General features: G+C 50.2%; 1 protein-coding gene across 1 annotated transcript in view; it reads right to left on the bottom strand.

Moving 5' to 3' along the window:
- Ephx2 (epoxide hydrolase 2) overlaps positions 1-16,244 on the bottom strand; it is a 37,674-nt gene extending 21,430 nt beyond the window's left edge. The window contains 8 exon segments of the mRNA XM_023714696.1: positions 2,193-2,271; positions 2,635-2,730; positions 3,703-3,777; positions 5,535-5,657; positions 6,897-7,087; positions 8,548-8,707; positions 12,252-12,336; positions 16,038-16,244. Of these exon segments, the coding sequence (XP_023570464.1) occupies positions 2,193-2,271; positions 2,635-2,730; positions 3,703-3,777; positions 5,535-5,657; positions 6,897-7,087; positions 8,548-8,707; positions 12,252-12,336; positions 16,038-16,138 (910 nt within the window). The 5' untranslated portion in view covers positions 16,139-16,244.
- Between the last annotated feature and the right edge of the window lie 688 nt (positions 16,245-16,932).

The raw sequence follows: 16,932 nt of genomic DNA, 5'->3' as shown, positions 1-16,932 counted from the left end.
GAGTAGGAACATTTTAACAGTAATAGCAATTTTAGAAGGCAAAAAGAAAAGGCAAGAATTAAAAATAGAGAAAAACAGAAGAAGTGGTTCAAAGAATTAATTTAACAAAAGTTCTAAGAACTGAGCGATATTTATATTCACCAAATGAATGGGAAAGACCTATGTTGGAGCACAACATCATACAATTTCAGAACACAGAACAAGTAAATAAAAGATCCTAATAGTGTCAAAACTAAGGGGAAAAAAAGACTAGATAGGAAGATTCATAGACCAATGGCCGAGAGATGTCTTCACAGCAACAGCAGAAGCTTCTAGTAAGTGGCACAGGGGCTTCAAAATTTTATAAAAAAAGAATTTTAAGCCTAAAGTCTATCATGAAATGATACGAAATGTGCATGTAAGTTTTCAGAGATGGACATGTTGTATATTCCAAATCATGATGCTTGCTTTTAGAACTCATATTTAATCTTTCAGCAATAAGTAATATTCAGATTATGGTTTTCCAAAAGAGAGTATGTGTATGGAAAGAAGGAAGAGATGGAGAAAGAAAAGCGGGGGCGAGAGGAAAAAAGAGAGAGAGGAAGGGAGAGAGAAAGAAATGTGAATGTGAACACGTTAGGGCGAGCCCACAGTCGCAGTTTGTGCAGGACAGCTCCAGTTCAAGGGGTACTAACACGTTAATCGTGGATTGTTCCCTTTTTATAATGTGCTAGTGTCCACACTAAATGGTATTTTTTTTAAACATTTATTTATTTATTGTGTGTGTGTGTGTGTGTGTGTGTGTGTGTGTGTGTGTGTGTGTGTGGCCAGCTCAGCCCACCAGGGGGCGCGGCTGGCTGGCATGTGGTGCTGGAGGATCGAACCGCGGTCCCTGTGCTTTGCCAAGCTTGTTCCAAGTAGGTGCTTTAGACCACTGAGCCATCTCTCCAGCCCCCCACTAAATGGTATTACAAGCTGTGCCTGTGACATTCCCAGAAGGCTGAGCTATAGGTGAATAAAAATAAAATGTTTTAATGGTTAAATTACAAACTGGAAGCCCTTAGCTGGCCTCCCCAGATGGCTGAGCTGGAGGCTGACCATTCATCTAAAGTGCTGCATTATTCAAGAGGCCTGGTAGGCTGGGCCACCATCACCACCTTGAGGGGACGGCGCCCCTAACACGACGTGCTCGGGGCCAAGGCCAAGTCAACAGACGCCACAGCCAGATGCGCTGGGTGTGATCACAGGGCTGGCAGGGGGTGTGGCTCACTAAGCCTGCACCAACCCCATCCCTGACGCTCAGAGCGCCTAGGAAACATGCCCACGCCTGGCTGCTCTGCATGCCTGCCTCCAAGGTGAGGATCACACTCGCTGTGCTGAGGACACCTCTAAAGGACTCCTCTCACCAGGAAAGGGGTCGCTAGCCTGTCTGCGGTCTCAGGGGCTGTGGGTGCCAAATGCCCATCCTTGGGTAGATTCCCACTGGGACCCACAGACAATGCCTTAAGAACCCATCCTCTAAATCACCACATAATCCAGTCATTCTACTTCTGGACACATACCCTAAAAGTCAGAACGTAGTAACTGAGTAGGTATGTGCACCCTGTGCTCACAGTAGGACTATGCAAGGTCGCCAGAAGGCGGAAGCAGCCCTAGAGCTCTTTGGTGGATGAATGGATATGGTAGATGCTCACAATGAAACAGCATTCAGCTTAACCAAGAAGGGAGCCAGCAACACACGAGCTCACGGAGACCCCGGAGCACAGCACGCCAAGTGAGCTAAACCAGGCCCAAGGTGCAAGCGCTGCATGTTTGCACCCCTGACAGGGACCTGGAAGGTTCAAACCCACAGAGACAAAGTAGAACGTGGGCTGCAGATGCTGGGGGGGGGGGAAGCAACTGAGTTGTTACTTAATGAATTCAGCTTTCAGTCTTGCAAGGTAAGAAAATTTCTGGAGAAGTGTGGTGCTGCTCATGTCCTACAACACTGGCTGGGATGAGGCTCCCTCGGGAATGGGTCTTCAACTTCTTTGGGGAACATCTGGGACCCAAAGTGCAGTGACACCAGACACTGCAGGGAAGGCAAGGGACCCCTGGAAGACAAGCTGCCCTGCCCTGCCCTGCCCTGCCCTGGGACAGCACCATGCAGGAGGTGAAGCATGGGGACGGGCATACACAGGACCACACAGACCAGCTGCAGGACATCAACCTACCAGGAGGGGAGGATGAGTCGCCATAGCCTTTCATGTCCATCGCTAGGACCCGGTAGCCTGCGTGGGCCAGAGCAGGGATCTGGAAAGCAAACAGGCACGCTGCGGCATGGTCGCACAGTGCAAGCTGACATCATGTGCTTGCTTCTCCCTGTCCCTCTTCCTGCCAATGGCTCCATCCCACATACCCTACTGCACTACCCAGCCTCTTCACCATGGTGCTGGAAGGAACCTGGCTGCTGGGGATGCCGTAAACAGTGGCGGGGTTTGTGCCCTGCATCTGGGCCACAGGTACTTAGGAGTGCCCCTTTGCTGGCAAAGCCCTCTCAGATGTCTATACTCACTCCAACGCTTTCCTAGCAGGTGGCGAAGGGTGCCGCCAAGGATCAGTTTCTTCTCCTCTCTCCCCAGCTGGGGTGGCCTGGTCTCCCTTAGTTTCCCTTACCTGGTACCTCCAAGAGAACCAACTCTCAGGAAACCCATGGCAGAGGCACACAGCAGGGCCAGAGCCCAGCTCCACGAAGTGCAGACGAACTCCAGGCTGCCGGGAAAGAGGGGAGAGGCAGTGACCACCATGGCTCTGTCAGGCCAGATGGAGTGGACACTCCTCTGCAGACCTGGCCAGGGCCACATCACTGGGCCACCAGATCTCATGTGACCCAGCTTTCTCAGCAAAAGACCTCAGTGTAGATGAAGTTGGCTGGGCACGGACACTGGCTGATCTGTGCTCTCCCTGTGACACGAAGGGCATGGGGTAGGTATCTACAGAAAGACCGAGGTGGCCTTCCTCTCCAAACCACCTCCTGATTGGAAGGGTTCCGCTTGCTGTTTTGCTGGCATCTGGTTGTGTGCCGGCAAAACAGACCATAATATTCATGGTAGTGTGCACAATTCCATTGATATGGGATGCTGCCTAAAGCTATTTGTTTCTGAAATAGGAATTATTTTCAGGCTTTGCTACCCTCAGTCCTACCAGGACACTCGCAGTGATGCAGCCGCTGTAGATTGCTTTCCATCCGTTTATGTGGAGCCAAAGGCAAAGGGAGAAAAGTCCTCAAGGGATGCCATGAAGACCCCCTGAGCTCTTGCACAGATGGGCTGGCCTGGTCAGGATTCGGGGCCTGGTGCACACAGCCCGGGCTGCACCATGCCCCTGGCTGCTTGGCGCTATAGTGGCCTTCTCCTGTAGTGCCCCGTGGTTTCCCTGTTCATTGCTGCCCTTCAGTACCCAGCCCATGCCTGGCACACAGAGTGCTCCCTAAATACTTGAATGAAATATTTTCTAGGACCCAGAACACAGGCCAGATATGCCCAGACCTCGGTGTGCTGGGCTTCTCAAGGCCCCTTGGCCTGCCGTTCCATGGGGTTGGACTAACAAGTCATAGGGGTAGGGCATCTGAGGTAGGGAGCCTGTCTCCTATCAAGTTCTAACGAATGAGACTCACAGGAAATGTTGTTCCTGGAAGATGGTGGGCATCCACAAATGCCTCTGTAGGCATCCTCTGGGACTTACCTTTACGGTCACATACCCATGGCTCATGTCACTGGGGCTGCAAGCGACTGGCACAGGGGCTGCAATTTGGAGGAGCTAGAAGTACAAAGTAGAGATAGAGCGGTAGAGCACTTCCTCCCAGGAGCCATTCCCTGAGAGAGGGTAGGACTCCTGTGAGACAGCCCAGGGTCACCTTTGCCTTAGCTTCCTGAGCGCTGCTGGTAACCCCACCCTTCTGGGAAAGCTGGGCTCCCATCTCCTGCCTCCCTTCTTGTGAATGGGTTCTGGCCATCGAAATGCAACCTCCCAACCTGGTTGTGAAACCAGGTTCTCTACATTCTGTGGCCCTCCCTCTTCTGGCCAGGTGTGTGGTGTGACCTCGGAGGCCCCAAGCCCAAAATAGCGGAATCTGTGTCAATCACTGTCCCTGAGGGAAGGCAGGAGAAAGTCCTGGCTTTTTTCATACAAGAAAGGAGCAATGCATGCTCAAAACCCCTGAGGTGCCAACTGAAACAGCACTGTCTCCACAGCAGTTCCTCAGATAGCCGGCAGCTCACGAGGCAGCTGCTGCCCCAGCACCGTGTGCCTCTGGGGAACATGTGTCCTTCACTAGGCCAAAATGGAACTCCCAGGGGCGTTGGTGTTTGCTTGCTCAGGAGCTATCACCAAGCACCACAGACTGGGCAGCTTCAACATTTCTTTGCTCATAGCTCTGGGGGCACAGGCGGGCTGGTTTCTCCTGAGGCCTCTCACCTTAGCCGTAGCTGGTCACCTCACCGTGTTTTCACACAGTCTGTCCTCTGCCCCCATCTGGACGTTACCTCCTCTTTTTTCATGGACTCTAGCCGACTGGGTAGGAGCCCACCCCTGACTTCATTCTAATTTAACCTCCTCTTTCAAGAACCCTATCTCCAAGTACAGGCACGATCTGTGGGTGCCGAGGCCAGGGCTCCTATACAGGGATTACTGAGAACACAGCCAGGGCCCTGGTCTCCTCTGCCCTCATCCCCCAGGAGCCAGGGCCTACGCCAGTGCAGAGCTGGAGAAGGTCTGCCCTGTAGGCTCCGTGTGAGCCCAGACCTCAGGGCAAGGCAGAGGACAGGTGCCTCTACTTGAGGTGCCGGCTGGTCCCCTGGCAGCCCAGGGGCACCATTAAGCCTGCTCTGTCCTCCTGGGTGAGGCCCAGTTGCTACATAAGAGCTGCCCTCTGTCTGTCAGGTGGCCAATGTGGGCCAGGTAGGGCTGAATGGGTGGCATGCCCTGCAGACCAGCTAAGGACCGTGGTCTTCACAGGAAGTATTTTCATGCAGTGTAACGTACCTTTAGTTTTGGCTATCTAGGAGGCTGAGGCAGGGAGACCCCTTGAGTCCAGGTGGTCAGAACCAGCCTGGACAACACATGTCTTAGAACAAAAAAGAAGAAACAGGAGAAGGGAAATAAAGAGAAGAAGAAAGATAAGGTGAAGAGAAAGAGGAGGAAGAAGAAGAGGAGGAAGAATAGGAGAAGGAAAAGGAGAGGGAAGAAGAAAGAATTTTATAAGAGAATTTCTAAAGAGCAAGGTGAAGGCCTGCCTTATTCTTGTCTGGTTCTTCAGACACAGAGGAGTTTAAATGCTTGTGCTGAGCGTTTACTGTTCCCTGACAGCAGAGGAAGGGACAAGGTGATCTTTAGGGCACTGTGTTCTCCACAGCTGGGCAAGCGGCCCCCTATGGAGGCACCTGGGATCCTGCACTGAGCCCGGGGGATCCTGTACTGAGCCCGGGGCACCAAGAACTCTGGCCTGCTGCTCAACGCTTTCTCTCACTGACACAGGGGGAGCAGGGAAGCCCCGCTTTGCTCACACAGGACATTACCTGCACCCTGGTTACTTTCTCCAGCTCCTTCAGGGCTGCGTCGGTGTCACGGGAGAGGATGGTGACCATTCCCAAGTCCCGAGCGGGCTTCAGATTAGACCCAAAGTCGTCTAGGAAAACAACCTACATGGGAAACAGTGTGGTTGTCACTCAGAAGATGCTCATGTGACAGAAAGGGAGGAATCCTCAGGAAGAAATAGTAAGTGCAGAGGAGAGATTTTACGATGCAGATATTCTACTGAGTGTTTTCACTTACTCTTAGAATTAGAAACACTTAATTACATAAGCGCACAGATAGGCCTGCAAAAGTCCCCATTCACCTACTGGTTGCAGCCAGTTGTGCAGCTCCAAAAAGACTGGGAAGGATATGAGCTCATGCAGAGGGTATTAAAACTCATGCAGAAAAATCGACAGCTACAAAGGTGCCTGTGAAAAACTCTGTGATGGCAGGTAATAAACAAATTATGAACCTACAAAAAAGCAGAAGTGTCTGGTATTCGAAAAGGAACAGAAATACCTGTGAAGTATAAGGGAGTCTAAATGTAGACTCAAATACAAAAGAGAATTTAGTTTCTAATAAAGGAGCCAGTGAGGAAGGTTACTGAATGGCCTTGGTTGGTTAACCGGGGAAAAAAGTAGAACACTGCTTCACATTTTATCCCAAAATAAATTTTGAATGGATCAAAGATTTAAACTTGAAAAGAAGGATAAAAAGACCTTAAAAGTTATAGAAGAAAGCATGAATGTGTTTATTTATAATCTAGGACAGGGGCCAAATTCTGAGCAACTCATCTACCCAAAGCCAAGAAAAAGAAGACTGGTGTATGCGTATGCCCTTAAGCCCGAAGCTGTATCTCCTAGAAGAAAGGCTGTGGCCCTGGGGCTGGGCAGGAAGGGACCAGAGACAGGGCTCAGGGCTTGTCCTGAGGAGCAAAACAAGGGCAGAATGTGAAGAAAAGAATTAAGTTGTGGTCCAACCACCATTTGAACATTAGAGCTTATGTGAACCTGGCCCTGCTTGTCCCCAATGGAGTGATCTTACGTAGCTTTGTGACTGCAGCGAAATCTCCCAGCATCTCTATCTCTGTTAGTAAATGGAGAGTGCTAGTCTAATAGCTTTTGATCATACTTGCTTTGACCAAAATCTGACAAAAGACACATCCACAGAGGCCAGATGCTCACCTCTGGTAGAACTTTCTGGACTGAAAAATGGGTTAAAAAAATCCTTTAGGAGAAGTCCTAGCCTGGGAAAAATATATTGAGAACTGTTCTGCCAGACCCCAAACATAAACTCCTCAGCGTGTCTGGTTGTGGTATATCTGGGTATATAGTCCTGTCTCCGGAGCAGAAGCATCTACGTACCTCACTGGGACTGGCCTTCAGGGTGTCCAGGACAAGCTTGTAGATCTGTGGCTCAGGCTTGAGCATCCCGACCTGGCACGACTCCAACAGGAGGTCAAAGTGCGGGCTCAGCTCACACATCATCTGGGCCAGCTCACCTCTCTGGGCTCTGTCATCCAGCCAGTTGTTGGTGAGCATGCAGGTTTTAAATCCTGTGCAAAGCATTACCAGTGAACCAACCAACTACAGAAGTTGGCCCTGTTCAAGATGCCCCAGAAGGCCCACAAGGGGGCACCAATAACGGGGCCGAGCAAAGTCCTGCTCACTGAGGTCCTCTTCCGCATATCCAGCTTTCAGTTGACAAGCTGGAGAAGAATGGTCTGCATCCAGGACTACCTCTTGGCAGAGTCTAGGGTGAGCTGGGGGGATAAGGGCTCTCAGAAGATAGGGGCGGGCCAGGCCCTTGTCCATCAGCATTCTCACATGCGCCAGCTCACTGGATCAAAGGCTTAACACTCCTCACCTCATCCAGTCTCTCGCACTTCTTGGGTGAGCAGGGACTATCTGAAACCCAGACTTATGGATGCGCAAACTGAAGCTCAGGCACAAGCTGCCAGAGCCATGTGGTCACTGTCCAGTGTTCCTTGTCATCTGTCCTGCTGCAAACCCCACCTGGCCGCATGTCTGACTTTGGCCAACAGGACATGCATTACCATTCCAACACCAGACAGGTGTAAGTAGAGGCCGCTCTACCTCCTGACCAGCCAGGGGGACAACCGAGTGACGTCAGCAGCAGGCCACAGATGAGCTAATGCTGAGGCCCCTTCACCAACGGGAAGGGGACTATGGACTTGAGGTGGTGCTGTAACTTTAAGGGACCCCCAAAGGCCTGTGCTGCAAATTAGTCCCCAGTGCGACTGCGTGAGGTGAGCAGACTCGAGGGCTCTCCCACTGCAGATGGTTTAATGCAGACGGAAAATGCCCGAGGCTGCATTGAGCTGCCCTGTGCTTCTGCTGCTGGCATGGAATGATGTGACATGAAAGACCTAGCAGGCGTGGGCTCCTGACCATGGGAGACAGTTAGCCTCTGTCATTTCCACAGGACCTGGTCCAGTTATTGTTAGAGCGGCACAAATTGGACTAAGACAGGTGGCACAGCCTCAGCCACGTGAGCCTGCAGATTAGAGAGCGTGATGACATCACACGTGCCTGTGGAGAAGTACCAGGCGCTGACACTAATAAATACTACTGGATGAATGTAATCGGTTGTCTGAGGTCATTCACAGGATCTAAGCTTGTGCCAGCCAGGTCGCTGCTCAGTTACTCTGATGCCCACAGGGCAAGCGAATCACAGCTACTTAAAAAGCCTTATTTTAAAACCTGTGACAAAATTGTAAATCATTCTTGTCATGTCTAGGACCAGCGCAAGGACAGAGAAATGCTCATAAGGCAGTCGCTGACACAAATTGCCTCATTAGATCAAATTCTGTCATTTTTCCAAGTATTCGAATGGTGCTGGTTTTGGCATTTGATAAAATTCATCTTGGGGTCCAGTTTTAAGGGTGGATTTCCATCAGGGCCCAGAAGACCAAAGATTTCAAGACACGTTTAGCTGTCTCTGGGCCCTGGCCCTTGCAGTCGGGCCAGCGAGCAGCCGGCACAGGAGCCTTACCCTTCTTCCTGAGAGCCTGCACGGCCTGCAGCATGGGGCGGTTGATACTTCTTGCTGAAATTGCCTTGTCGAAGATCTGGTGTATGGAGAAATTCTCAGGGAGGTGGATTCCAGAGGCCTCGGAGCGCTTTCTGCAGCTTTCTTCCATGAGTGGCACCCACTGTGGGGGTGAAGCAGGGGGCATGTCCGTGGTTGTAGACACTAGAAGAGCTGTGACCATCTCTACTAAATCCACACATACGCATTCCCTGTGACCCACAGTGCTGCTCCTGGGTATGCGTCCACTGGGAAGGTCCATGTGGGCTCCCCCGAAGACGTGGACAAAATATTCTCAGCTATACTTTTCTTAACATTCGCACACCAGAAACTACCCACACACCCACTCCCAGCAGTGCGGCTGGATTGAGGGACCCAGCAGCATTGTCATGGTGGCACTACTCGGAACATCCCTGTCTCACCGTCATTTCCTGCTTCAGAGCCAGGGGAGCGGGGTGCGCGGCAGGCTTCTTACTTTCCTCACAAGGCAGAAGGGGCCAGCTGGCCCTCTGGGGTCTCTTTCCTAGGACCCTTGCTAAGGTTTCCACTCTTCCCAAAAGCTTCTTATCCTAAGACCACCACCTTAGGGTGATGATTTCAGTACTCTATGGGGAGGGCAGGAACATTCACATACTAACAAGCCCCAGATAATAAAATAATAATAAAATAATAAAAGCACCCACTGTTACAGGCTTGAGTTATGTCCCTTCAAAATGCACACATCTGATGTGCTAACCAAATATACATTAAGATATATTTAGAGGAAAGGTCTCTGTAGAGAGAATTCAGGTATAATGAGGTCCCTGGGCTGGGTTCTAACCCAGTAGAACTGATGCCCTCCTAACAAGAAGACAGCTGGACGGAGACACACTGCTATGACTAGCATAGGGGCCCTGTCCCCTGAAGTCCATGGCTAGTCCTGGGCCTCAGGGTAGTTCTGTTGGGAGGTGATGGAGCTGCTGGGAGGACAGCGTAGCGGCAGGTCCTTAGGTCACTCGGGCATGCCCCTAAGCAGGCTGTGGACTCCCATAATCTGCCCTCTGTCTTCTGCTTCCTGTTGCCTGTTGTAAGAGGTTTTGTGTACTGAGCGTCGGTCACGATGCTGGCCCTTGCCAATGTCCCAGCTCGTGGGGCTGTTCGGTGTTGGACTGAAATCTTTAGATATGTGAGTTATTTTTTTCTCTATATAAATAAATGCCTCAGGTGTTTCACTCTAGGGCTATGAAGCACACACACACACACACACACACACACACACACACACACACACACACAGAAAGCCAAGAGTGGGTGCCACCAGAAGGCCACCATCTGCAAGTAAGAGAGAAGTCAGAAAAAAGCAGCCTTGTGGTGTGTTCACGGTGCTAACTTCCAGCCTAAGGAGTTGCAAGAAATTTCTTCTGTTTAAGCCGCTCAGTGTGTCACTCTGGATTAACTATTTGTGTGGCTCTGAAAATGCACCTGTGGAAGCATTCCTCTGCAAGGTGGTGGTGTGTGGAGGTGGGACTCTGAGGCGAGCGAATCAGGACCATGGAGCCCCAGTGAGTGGGAGCCCCCCTGAGTGGAACAGGCGCCCTTATAGAAAGACAAAGGAAGCTTTCTTCTCTTTTCGCTTTTCACCGTGTGAGGATACAACAAGAAACTAGGAGGAGAGTCCTGCCCAGACATAAACCCTGTGTGGATCTTGGATTTTCCAGCCTGAAGAACTGCGAGAAGTAAATATTTGTGTCAAAGTTACCCAGCCTGTGCTGATTTGCTAAAGCGGCAGCCATGGCCCCAGCAAGCTACCACACTCACTACAGCAGGATGATTTGTGGGTTAGGCCCACCATCATAGCAGTAGGCTATGTGAGACCACCAAGTGAACACTTACCGATACCCACTAGGAACACAGTGGGTCAGCGGACTGAGACACAGTCACGCTGTGGAATGCCCTGCAGCAGTGGAAGAACACTCCCTACCGCTGCGTGTCACGGCTCTGTGAACCCCACGCGTGATGCTGAGCACACGAACTCAGACACACAAGGCCTTGTCCATGTAAGTCCACTCATACAACTCCCCAAACAGGCAAGAGTGGTGCTGGGATAGAAGCCAGGTGGGCGTGACTGGGGCGGGTGGGGTCCACCGGGCGCATGCTCGGGCTTTCTGTCTTGACCTGGGTGCTGATGGCCTACGTACATTCAGTTTGTGAAAATCATCCACCGGAACACTACGTGTGCGCTTTTGTTTCCACAGTCTACACAAATGTACAGTCGAAAGGTGACGGTCACTTCTAGGATCTGACTTTTCAGGACAGTTCAAGCTCAAGGAGACTTTATCACAGCAGCACACAGCTTCTCAGATGTCGTTCTCGACCCGTGTGGGCTTCGTGGAAGTGTCACTCAGTCACAGAAGCCACAAAGACCACTGAAGGGTCTGAGTGGGGCATGGGGTTTCATGCTGACTTCTAGAAACTCTCCGAAAATCCCTGCATTCACTAAAAATACACAGCACTTCTCTCTTCCCTGCCATTCCTAGAATTATCACTGTTTTTTCAATTGATGAAAACTTCAGCAGTGTTTGTTCCTGTATCATCACCACAGTCGTCCTGTAACACTCCCCACACTGATGTCACATTCACCTACGCAAACAAGGAAAGACTCTACTGTCTGTCACAGTGGGTCCTGAATTCTCTAGCAAAGAGATGGGATTTATTAACATTTTTCAAAATATAACATTTTTAAATTGGGTGCTTATAAGCAGATTCTCAATATCTTATTTTCTTAGAGAAGCACTGACAGAGAACTCAAGTGGTGTTAGATTCTGTTTACTTTGTTGGAAGTACCTGACGTTACACTACCGAGAAACACTCCCACTTACTGAGTGCCTACTATGTATTAGCCGCCCGCATTAAGCATTTCCATGTTTCCTGGCACCACGAGATGAGTAGTGCTATCACTCCGCCTTACAGAAGGCACAACCGAGACTCTGGAAAATGAAGTAACCTGCAGTGGTCGCAGGGTCTGCAAGTGGGACCTACGATTCAGACCCTGGTCGCCGACTCCCAACCCCCCTATTATACTGCACTCCTGGGACAAGATACTTGACAACTACATCTTAATGGAGGAGAGGTGTATGCGCTTCACAGTTTTGTAAGTTTTAGTCTGTGATCGGCAGCGCCAAGTCAGGAATGTTGTGGTGCAGGGTGGAACCCGGCAGGATCGCTTCATTCCTGGCAGCACGAAATCAGAGCAGAACAGCGCCCCAAAAGAAAGGGCCAGGGACTGGAGGGAGCCAAGGTCATCCTGCACCTCCATGGCCCACCCAGGCCCACCCAGAAGGACACAGTCCTTATCTGCCAGGCATCTGTGAATCCAGTGACCGTGACAACCATGATGAACTATCATTTTCTGAGATACTAGGTTCCATGGCTCTGTCCTCCAAGTTTTCTGGCTGCAGTGATCTCTGGCCCAGTTCATGAAGGGCTTGGAAATGTCCCTCTGGTTGGCTCAGTGAGGCTGCAAACCAGTCCTGAATGCCCCTTCAGATGTCTCTCGTCTTCTGGTTGGTCTTGTGAGTTACAAGACACAAAGGGCACACAGGTGAAGAAGACAGGGCCCTGCCCTCAAGGGGCTTACATTGGGTGAGGGGCAGGAGGCAGCAGAGAATGCCCCCCAGGGGTCCTCTCACCTGGGAAAATGTGATCTCTCCTCTCATGAGGCGGGCGCTGGAACCACTCATGCCTTCTGTCAGGAAAGCATCATTCAGAAAGTCCCTGAAAGACACAAGAGGGCCAGCCAGATAGCTCAGCAGACTAAAGCGCCTGCTTAGGCAGGTGCAGTGACCAAGGTTCGATCCCTGGTGTGCCATGCAGCCCCACCCCTGGAGTGCACTGAGACAGTGATTGAGACTGGATGTGGTGGTTAGCACCTGTAATCCCAGCACTTGGGAGGCTAAAAACAGGAGGATCACTACGAGTATGATCTGAGTAGTGAGACCCTGTAGACCCTGCACTAAATACATTAAAAAAAAAAAAAGACACGAGAAACAACCATATCACAGATATCCTGGTGACCCATCACGCAGCACACGGTCAGACAGTCAGACGTGATTTACATTCACAGATGACAGCTGGCAGAAAGGTGAGCTGCTGGCATCTCTGTCTGCATGGAGCCACTTTCTAGGTGACACTCTTCAAAAGGAATTGAAGGTTTTTCTCTGGTTTCAATTATACACATATAGCTACTATTTTATCTTAGTCTCATTTTCTAAACTTTTAGATGTTTCCTGGGTTAAGAGTCAAAATAAACCTCCTCCTGAAACTCTACAGCAAAATGCTAGTGCTTAGTATCACATAATGTCTGTATACTGTATTAGGAGACTGTTTCAGAAGATCATGAAATGAAAAGAAGTCACCAGGGTGAGCCTTAACCCTGCATGCCTGGTGTCCCTGTAGGAGGAAATTTCCACAGGAAGATCACATGGGGACACAAGGAGAAGATGGTCACCTACAACCAAGGAAAGAGGCCTTAGAAGAAGCCAACCCTGACACCTACATCTTGGCCTTTTAACCTCTAGAACTGTTTTCTGATTAAAGCCAACCAGTCTGTCACTGCTGTAACTATTTACCATCCCTGAATAGGAAACAAATCCCTCCAACCTGGGGGTTGTATTTCTGGTAGTAGTCAGTACCTTCATCAGACCAGCCTTCCTCAGGTAACAAAGAGGATCCAATCTGAGCAAAATTTATTTATTTACTTTACTTATTTATATGTATTTGGTACACAGTCTCACTATGCAGCTCGGACTCACAGTGATCCTCCTGTTTTCAGCCTCCCCAGCACTGGGATTACAAGCGTGCGCCACCACCCCTGGACATGGTCCCTGGCTCAGCACGCCAGGGGCAGGGATGGTGCTGCAGGTGGTGCCACAGTTTGAACCCCATGGGCAAAATATAAAAAGACAGACACCACACATTTGTGTCCTTGTGCAACTTTCTTGTTTGAGCAGGGGCCCTGCCACATCTTTGCATCAACATTACCAAACAGCTTTACTGAGGTGCACACCCAATTCCCATTTTCAGTGTATAAGTCAATTATTTGGAGTCCACTGAGAGTGGTGCAAACTTTACAGTTTTTGAAATCGTTTAGAACATCTCCATGCTCTCAGAAAGATCCCTCGTGTTCCTCGCCTCACAACTTCAGTATGAGATTCCCAGGCTCCCCCACAGCCTAGGTTCTTCAGCTCCATGCCAGGGAATCTCCAACCCCAAGCTCAAGTCTTGCTGTCTCCTACTGCAGGCCCAGCAGGCTTTCTCTCACCCTAAACTGTTGACTTCCAAGCTCCCAAGCCCTTCGTGTTACCATGAGACTCTGTTTCCTGCCTCTCACCAGTTTACTAATAGATTAATAAGGTCAAGGTCATGTATTCTACTCCCTGAATTTAGTTGGCTTTGCTGTGACCTGTTTTATGTCAACTGGGAACAGTTCTAACCATGGTCCCAAAGGTATCATTTGAACGCAGGGTCTAATAAATGGTATATACCCAATGCATCATTTACACATGGGTGATGCTTTTATAAGTAAAAAGATATCCAAAGCATACCTGAGTGCCCATCTTACATGTCATCTCATTTACTCCTAACAAAAACAGGGGAAGGTAGAGATTAAGTCAGTCACCCACCCACGTGTCAGAACTGAGGTGTGTTCCTAGTCTGAGTCTGAACACCCACAGCTTTCAGGAGCCAACACCTGCACATCTGTGCCTTGGATATAAGTTGCTATCACTCTAGCTTGGGGGGGTCACATGAGGTCACATGTCCTTATAGCATCGAATTCATGATGTCCAGCTTGCTGGGCAGGCTTTGCACAGATGAGCTATATGCCTAGGGTGTCCTCTTTTTCTCAGGTCAAACTTATGAGTCAAAATGAAGTAAGACAACATTATTGTTAGAAAGGACTACTTGGAAATGAGTTCCTTATTCCTTCCTCACCTCTGTTGGTATCTTAAGATACCTCTTTGGTATTGTAAGAAAGCCAGGGACATAGCTCAGGGGCATAAGCACCTACCTGGGGTCATAAGAATTCTAGACTCCTGAAGCAAATGCCCTGATTTGGGCAGCATGGCTCAGAGGGGACTCTCCACTTCCAAGTCTGGTTCTCAGTCAACTCCTAATTACCTGGAGTGTGATTATTCTGATCGTGGACTTTGTAGCCTGCTTGTTTATGTTTCTCAATGATATATTTATTCATCTTCAACAAACTGAACCAGTCACAGAATGGCAACTGAGGGAGGTGCGAAGTCATGATAAGCTGGAGAGGAAGGAAGTTAGAGGAGACAGTGTGTGTGTGTGTGTGTGTATGTGTGTGTGTGCAGAACACTGGGCTCCAGAGCTGCCGGGGGTTAACTGTGACCCAAAGCATGTTACTCTCCTTCAACCTCTGCGTCCACACCTGCAGAAGTGGGGGTTCCTGGAGACTTTGAGCCCCCTTTCGACCCAGCACGTTTGCAGATGTGTGTAATACACACATTCTGTGATTTGTACAGTATAAAGGGCTAAAGAGCCCTGTCGGCCTTGGTATCATAAAAATGTTAGAAACCTTGATGTGGCCGAACTCTGGACGCACAGCTTCAGGCCTGCTTCTCTCTTTCCCCTGTAATTTAGGATTTGCTGTTTCTTCCCTTCCCACTGTGATCTTACTCTCTCTTTTTAAAAGACTTTTAAAATGTATATTCACCTCTCCTTCTGATTGTAGGAGTAATACATGTTTGAAAATAAAAGATATGGGAAAATACAGAAATGTAGAAAAGTAAAACCACTTACAATACCGTCTAGCATTAATAGAAAATTAAAAAAAAAATTCACCAATCTACCTGGAATGAATAATTTCAAGCGTACGTTAGCAGGTTTCCCCAGACACTTTCTGTATGCAGCCTTTTCTCTTCCCGCGGCCGCAACCCCATTGCGTAATTCTATGCCTGGCGGTTGTGCTGTTCCGCAGCCCAGGCGTTTTCTGACGCTGCAGACCCTCATCCTGAACATCGCGCTCACTTTCCCATTTCCCTGTTCGTAGGCTGAGGCTGTCCCTGCAGGTCTCCGCTACACCAAGCACACCTGTAGCACAGGCCATGGGAGAGCACTTTCTCCTTTTGTAAATCGCAGGGAAAGTTCTAAGAACCTCGCCAAGCGAGAGAACGGAAGCGCAGCAGCCGATAATTCCATCCCTTTTGGAAGCTTTCAGTGTAAGGTGCAATTCCGGAGTCTTTGGCAGGGTTTAATTTCTTAGCATTTAGAAAGACAATGGGTCCACTTAAGCACGCTGCTATTTTAGGGCCAGCAATCATTCCGACCTCTCGCGGAGCTCAGGCCCAAAAGCCATGCTCACCCAGGGCTGAAGCTCAGAATGGCACCTCCGAGGCAGGGGTCCTGCCCGCTATGGTGCGGACCAGAGGCTGAGGCAGCGCCGGTCCCCTTACCTGGGCAGCGCCAGGGCTTCCTCCGCACGGTTGAGGGCGCCGGCGATCGAGGGCAGAGCCAGGACCCCATCAAGGTCGAACACGGCCGCGCGCAGCGCCATTGCCAGGGGTGCAGCGGCCTCGACCCACACTCGCCACCGGAAGGCCCACACAGCGCAGCCAGAGCAGCTACCCGCTGATCTCGCAGCCGGAGGCCGCCCGCCTGGCCCCGCCCCGACCACGCCCAGGACCCGCCCCCGCCCCATACCCTCTACCGGCTTAGAGTCGGGTCCGCCCTGCTCCACTGGGACACAGTCCAAGTATTCAGTAGCGACCCACAACCTACAATCCTGCCTCTGGTGGACCGCCTGCTTGGTGTCAAGTGAAGGTCTCAAGTCCTCTTACCTTGGCCTTTTCTGACTTTCCCTGTGCCTGGGCTCTCGGGCCTGAGAGTGTGCGTGGGGGGCGGGGCAGGTCCTTTAAGGGTGTGTGTGTGTGTGTGTGTGTGTGTGTGTGTGTATGCGCACACTGCGGCGGCATGCTTTCCTATTCCATGTTTGCATGTGGATGGGCATATCCCATAAGTGCATGTCTTTTCCAGATCCCTCCCTAGCCAGGCTGTTTCTCTGTACAAGCTCTTCTGCGTCAGGGGAAAGTGTTTCTAGAATAAAACAGGCTGTTCCAGCCATTGTGTGCCAACTCAGAGGACTTACTCTCTTGAGGAACAGAAGAAATAAACCGGTGTGTTTACCCTGTTTACGTTCTACTGGAAATAATGCTGAAGGATGAGCCAGATTTGTTTTAAACGTTGGATTCCAGATTACTGAATTATTTGTTTCCGGAAACGCTAAAACTTCCTGAAGTTGGGAGTCTTTGAGCTGTGTTTGTGTAGGGATTGCTGGAGACCCGGGATGCC

This window comes from Octodon degus, unplaced genomic scaffold (genome assembly GCF_000260255.1).
Source record: "Octodon degus isolate 3935 unplaced genomic scaffold, OctDeg1.0 scaffold00036, whole genome shotgun sequence".
Lineage (NCBI taxonomy): Eukaryota > Metazoa > Chordata > Mammalia > Rodentia > Octodontidae > Octodon > Octodon degus.
The sequence above is the reverse complement of the archived record's forward strand: the minus strand, read 5'-3'. Positions and strand labels throughout refer to the sequence as shown.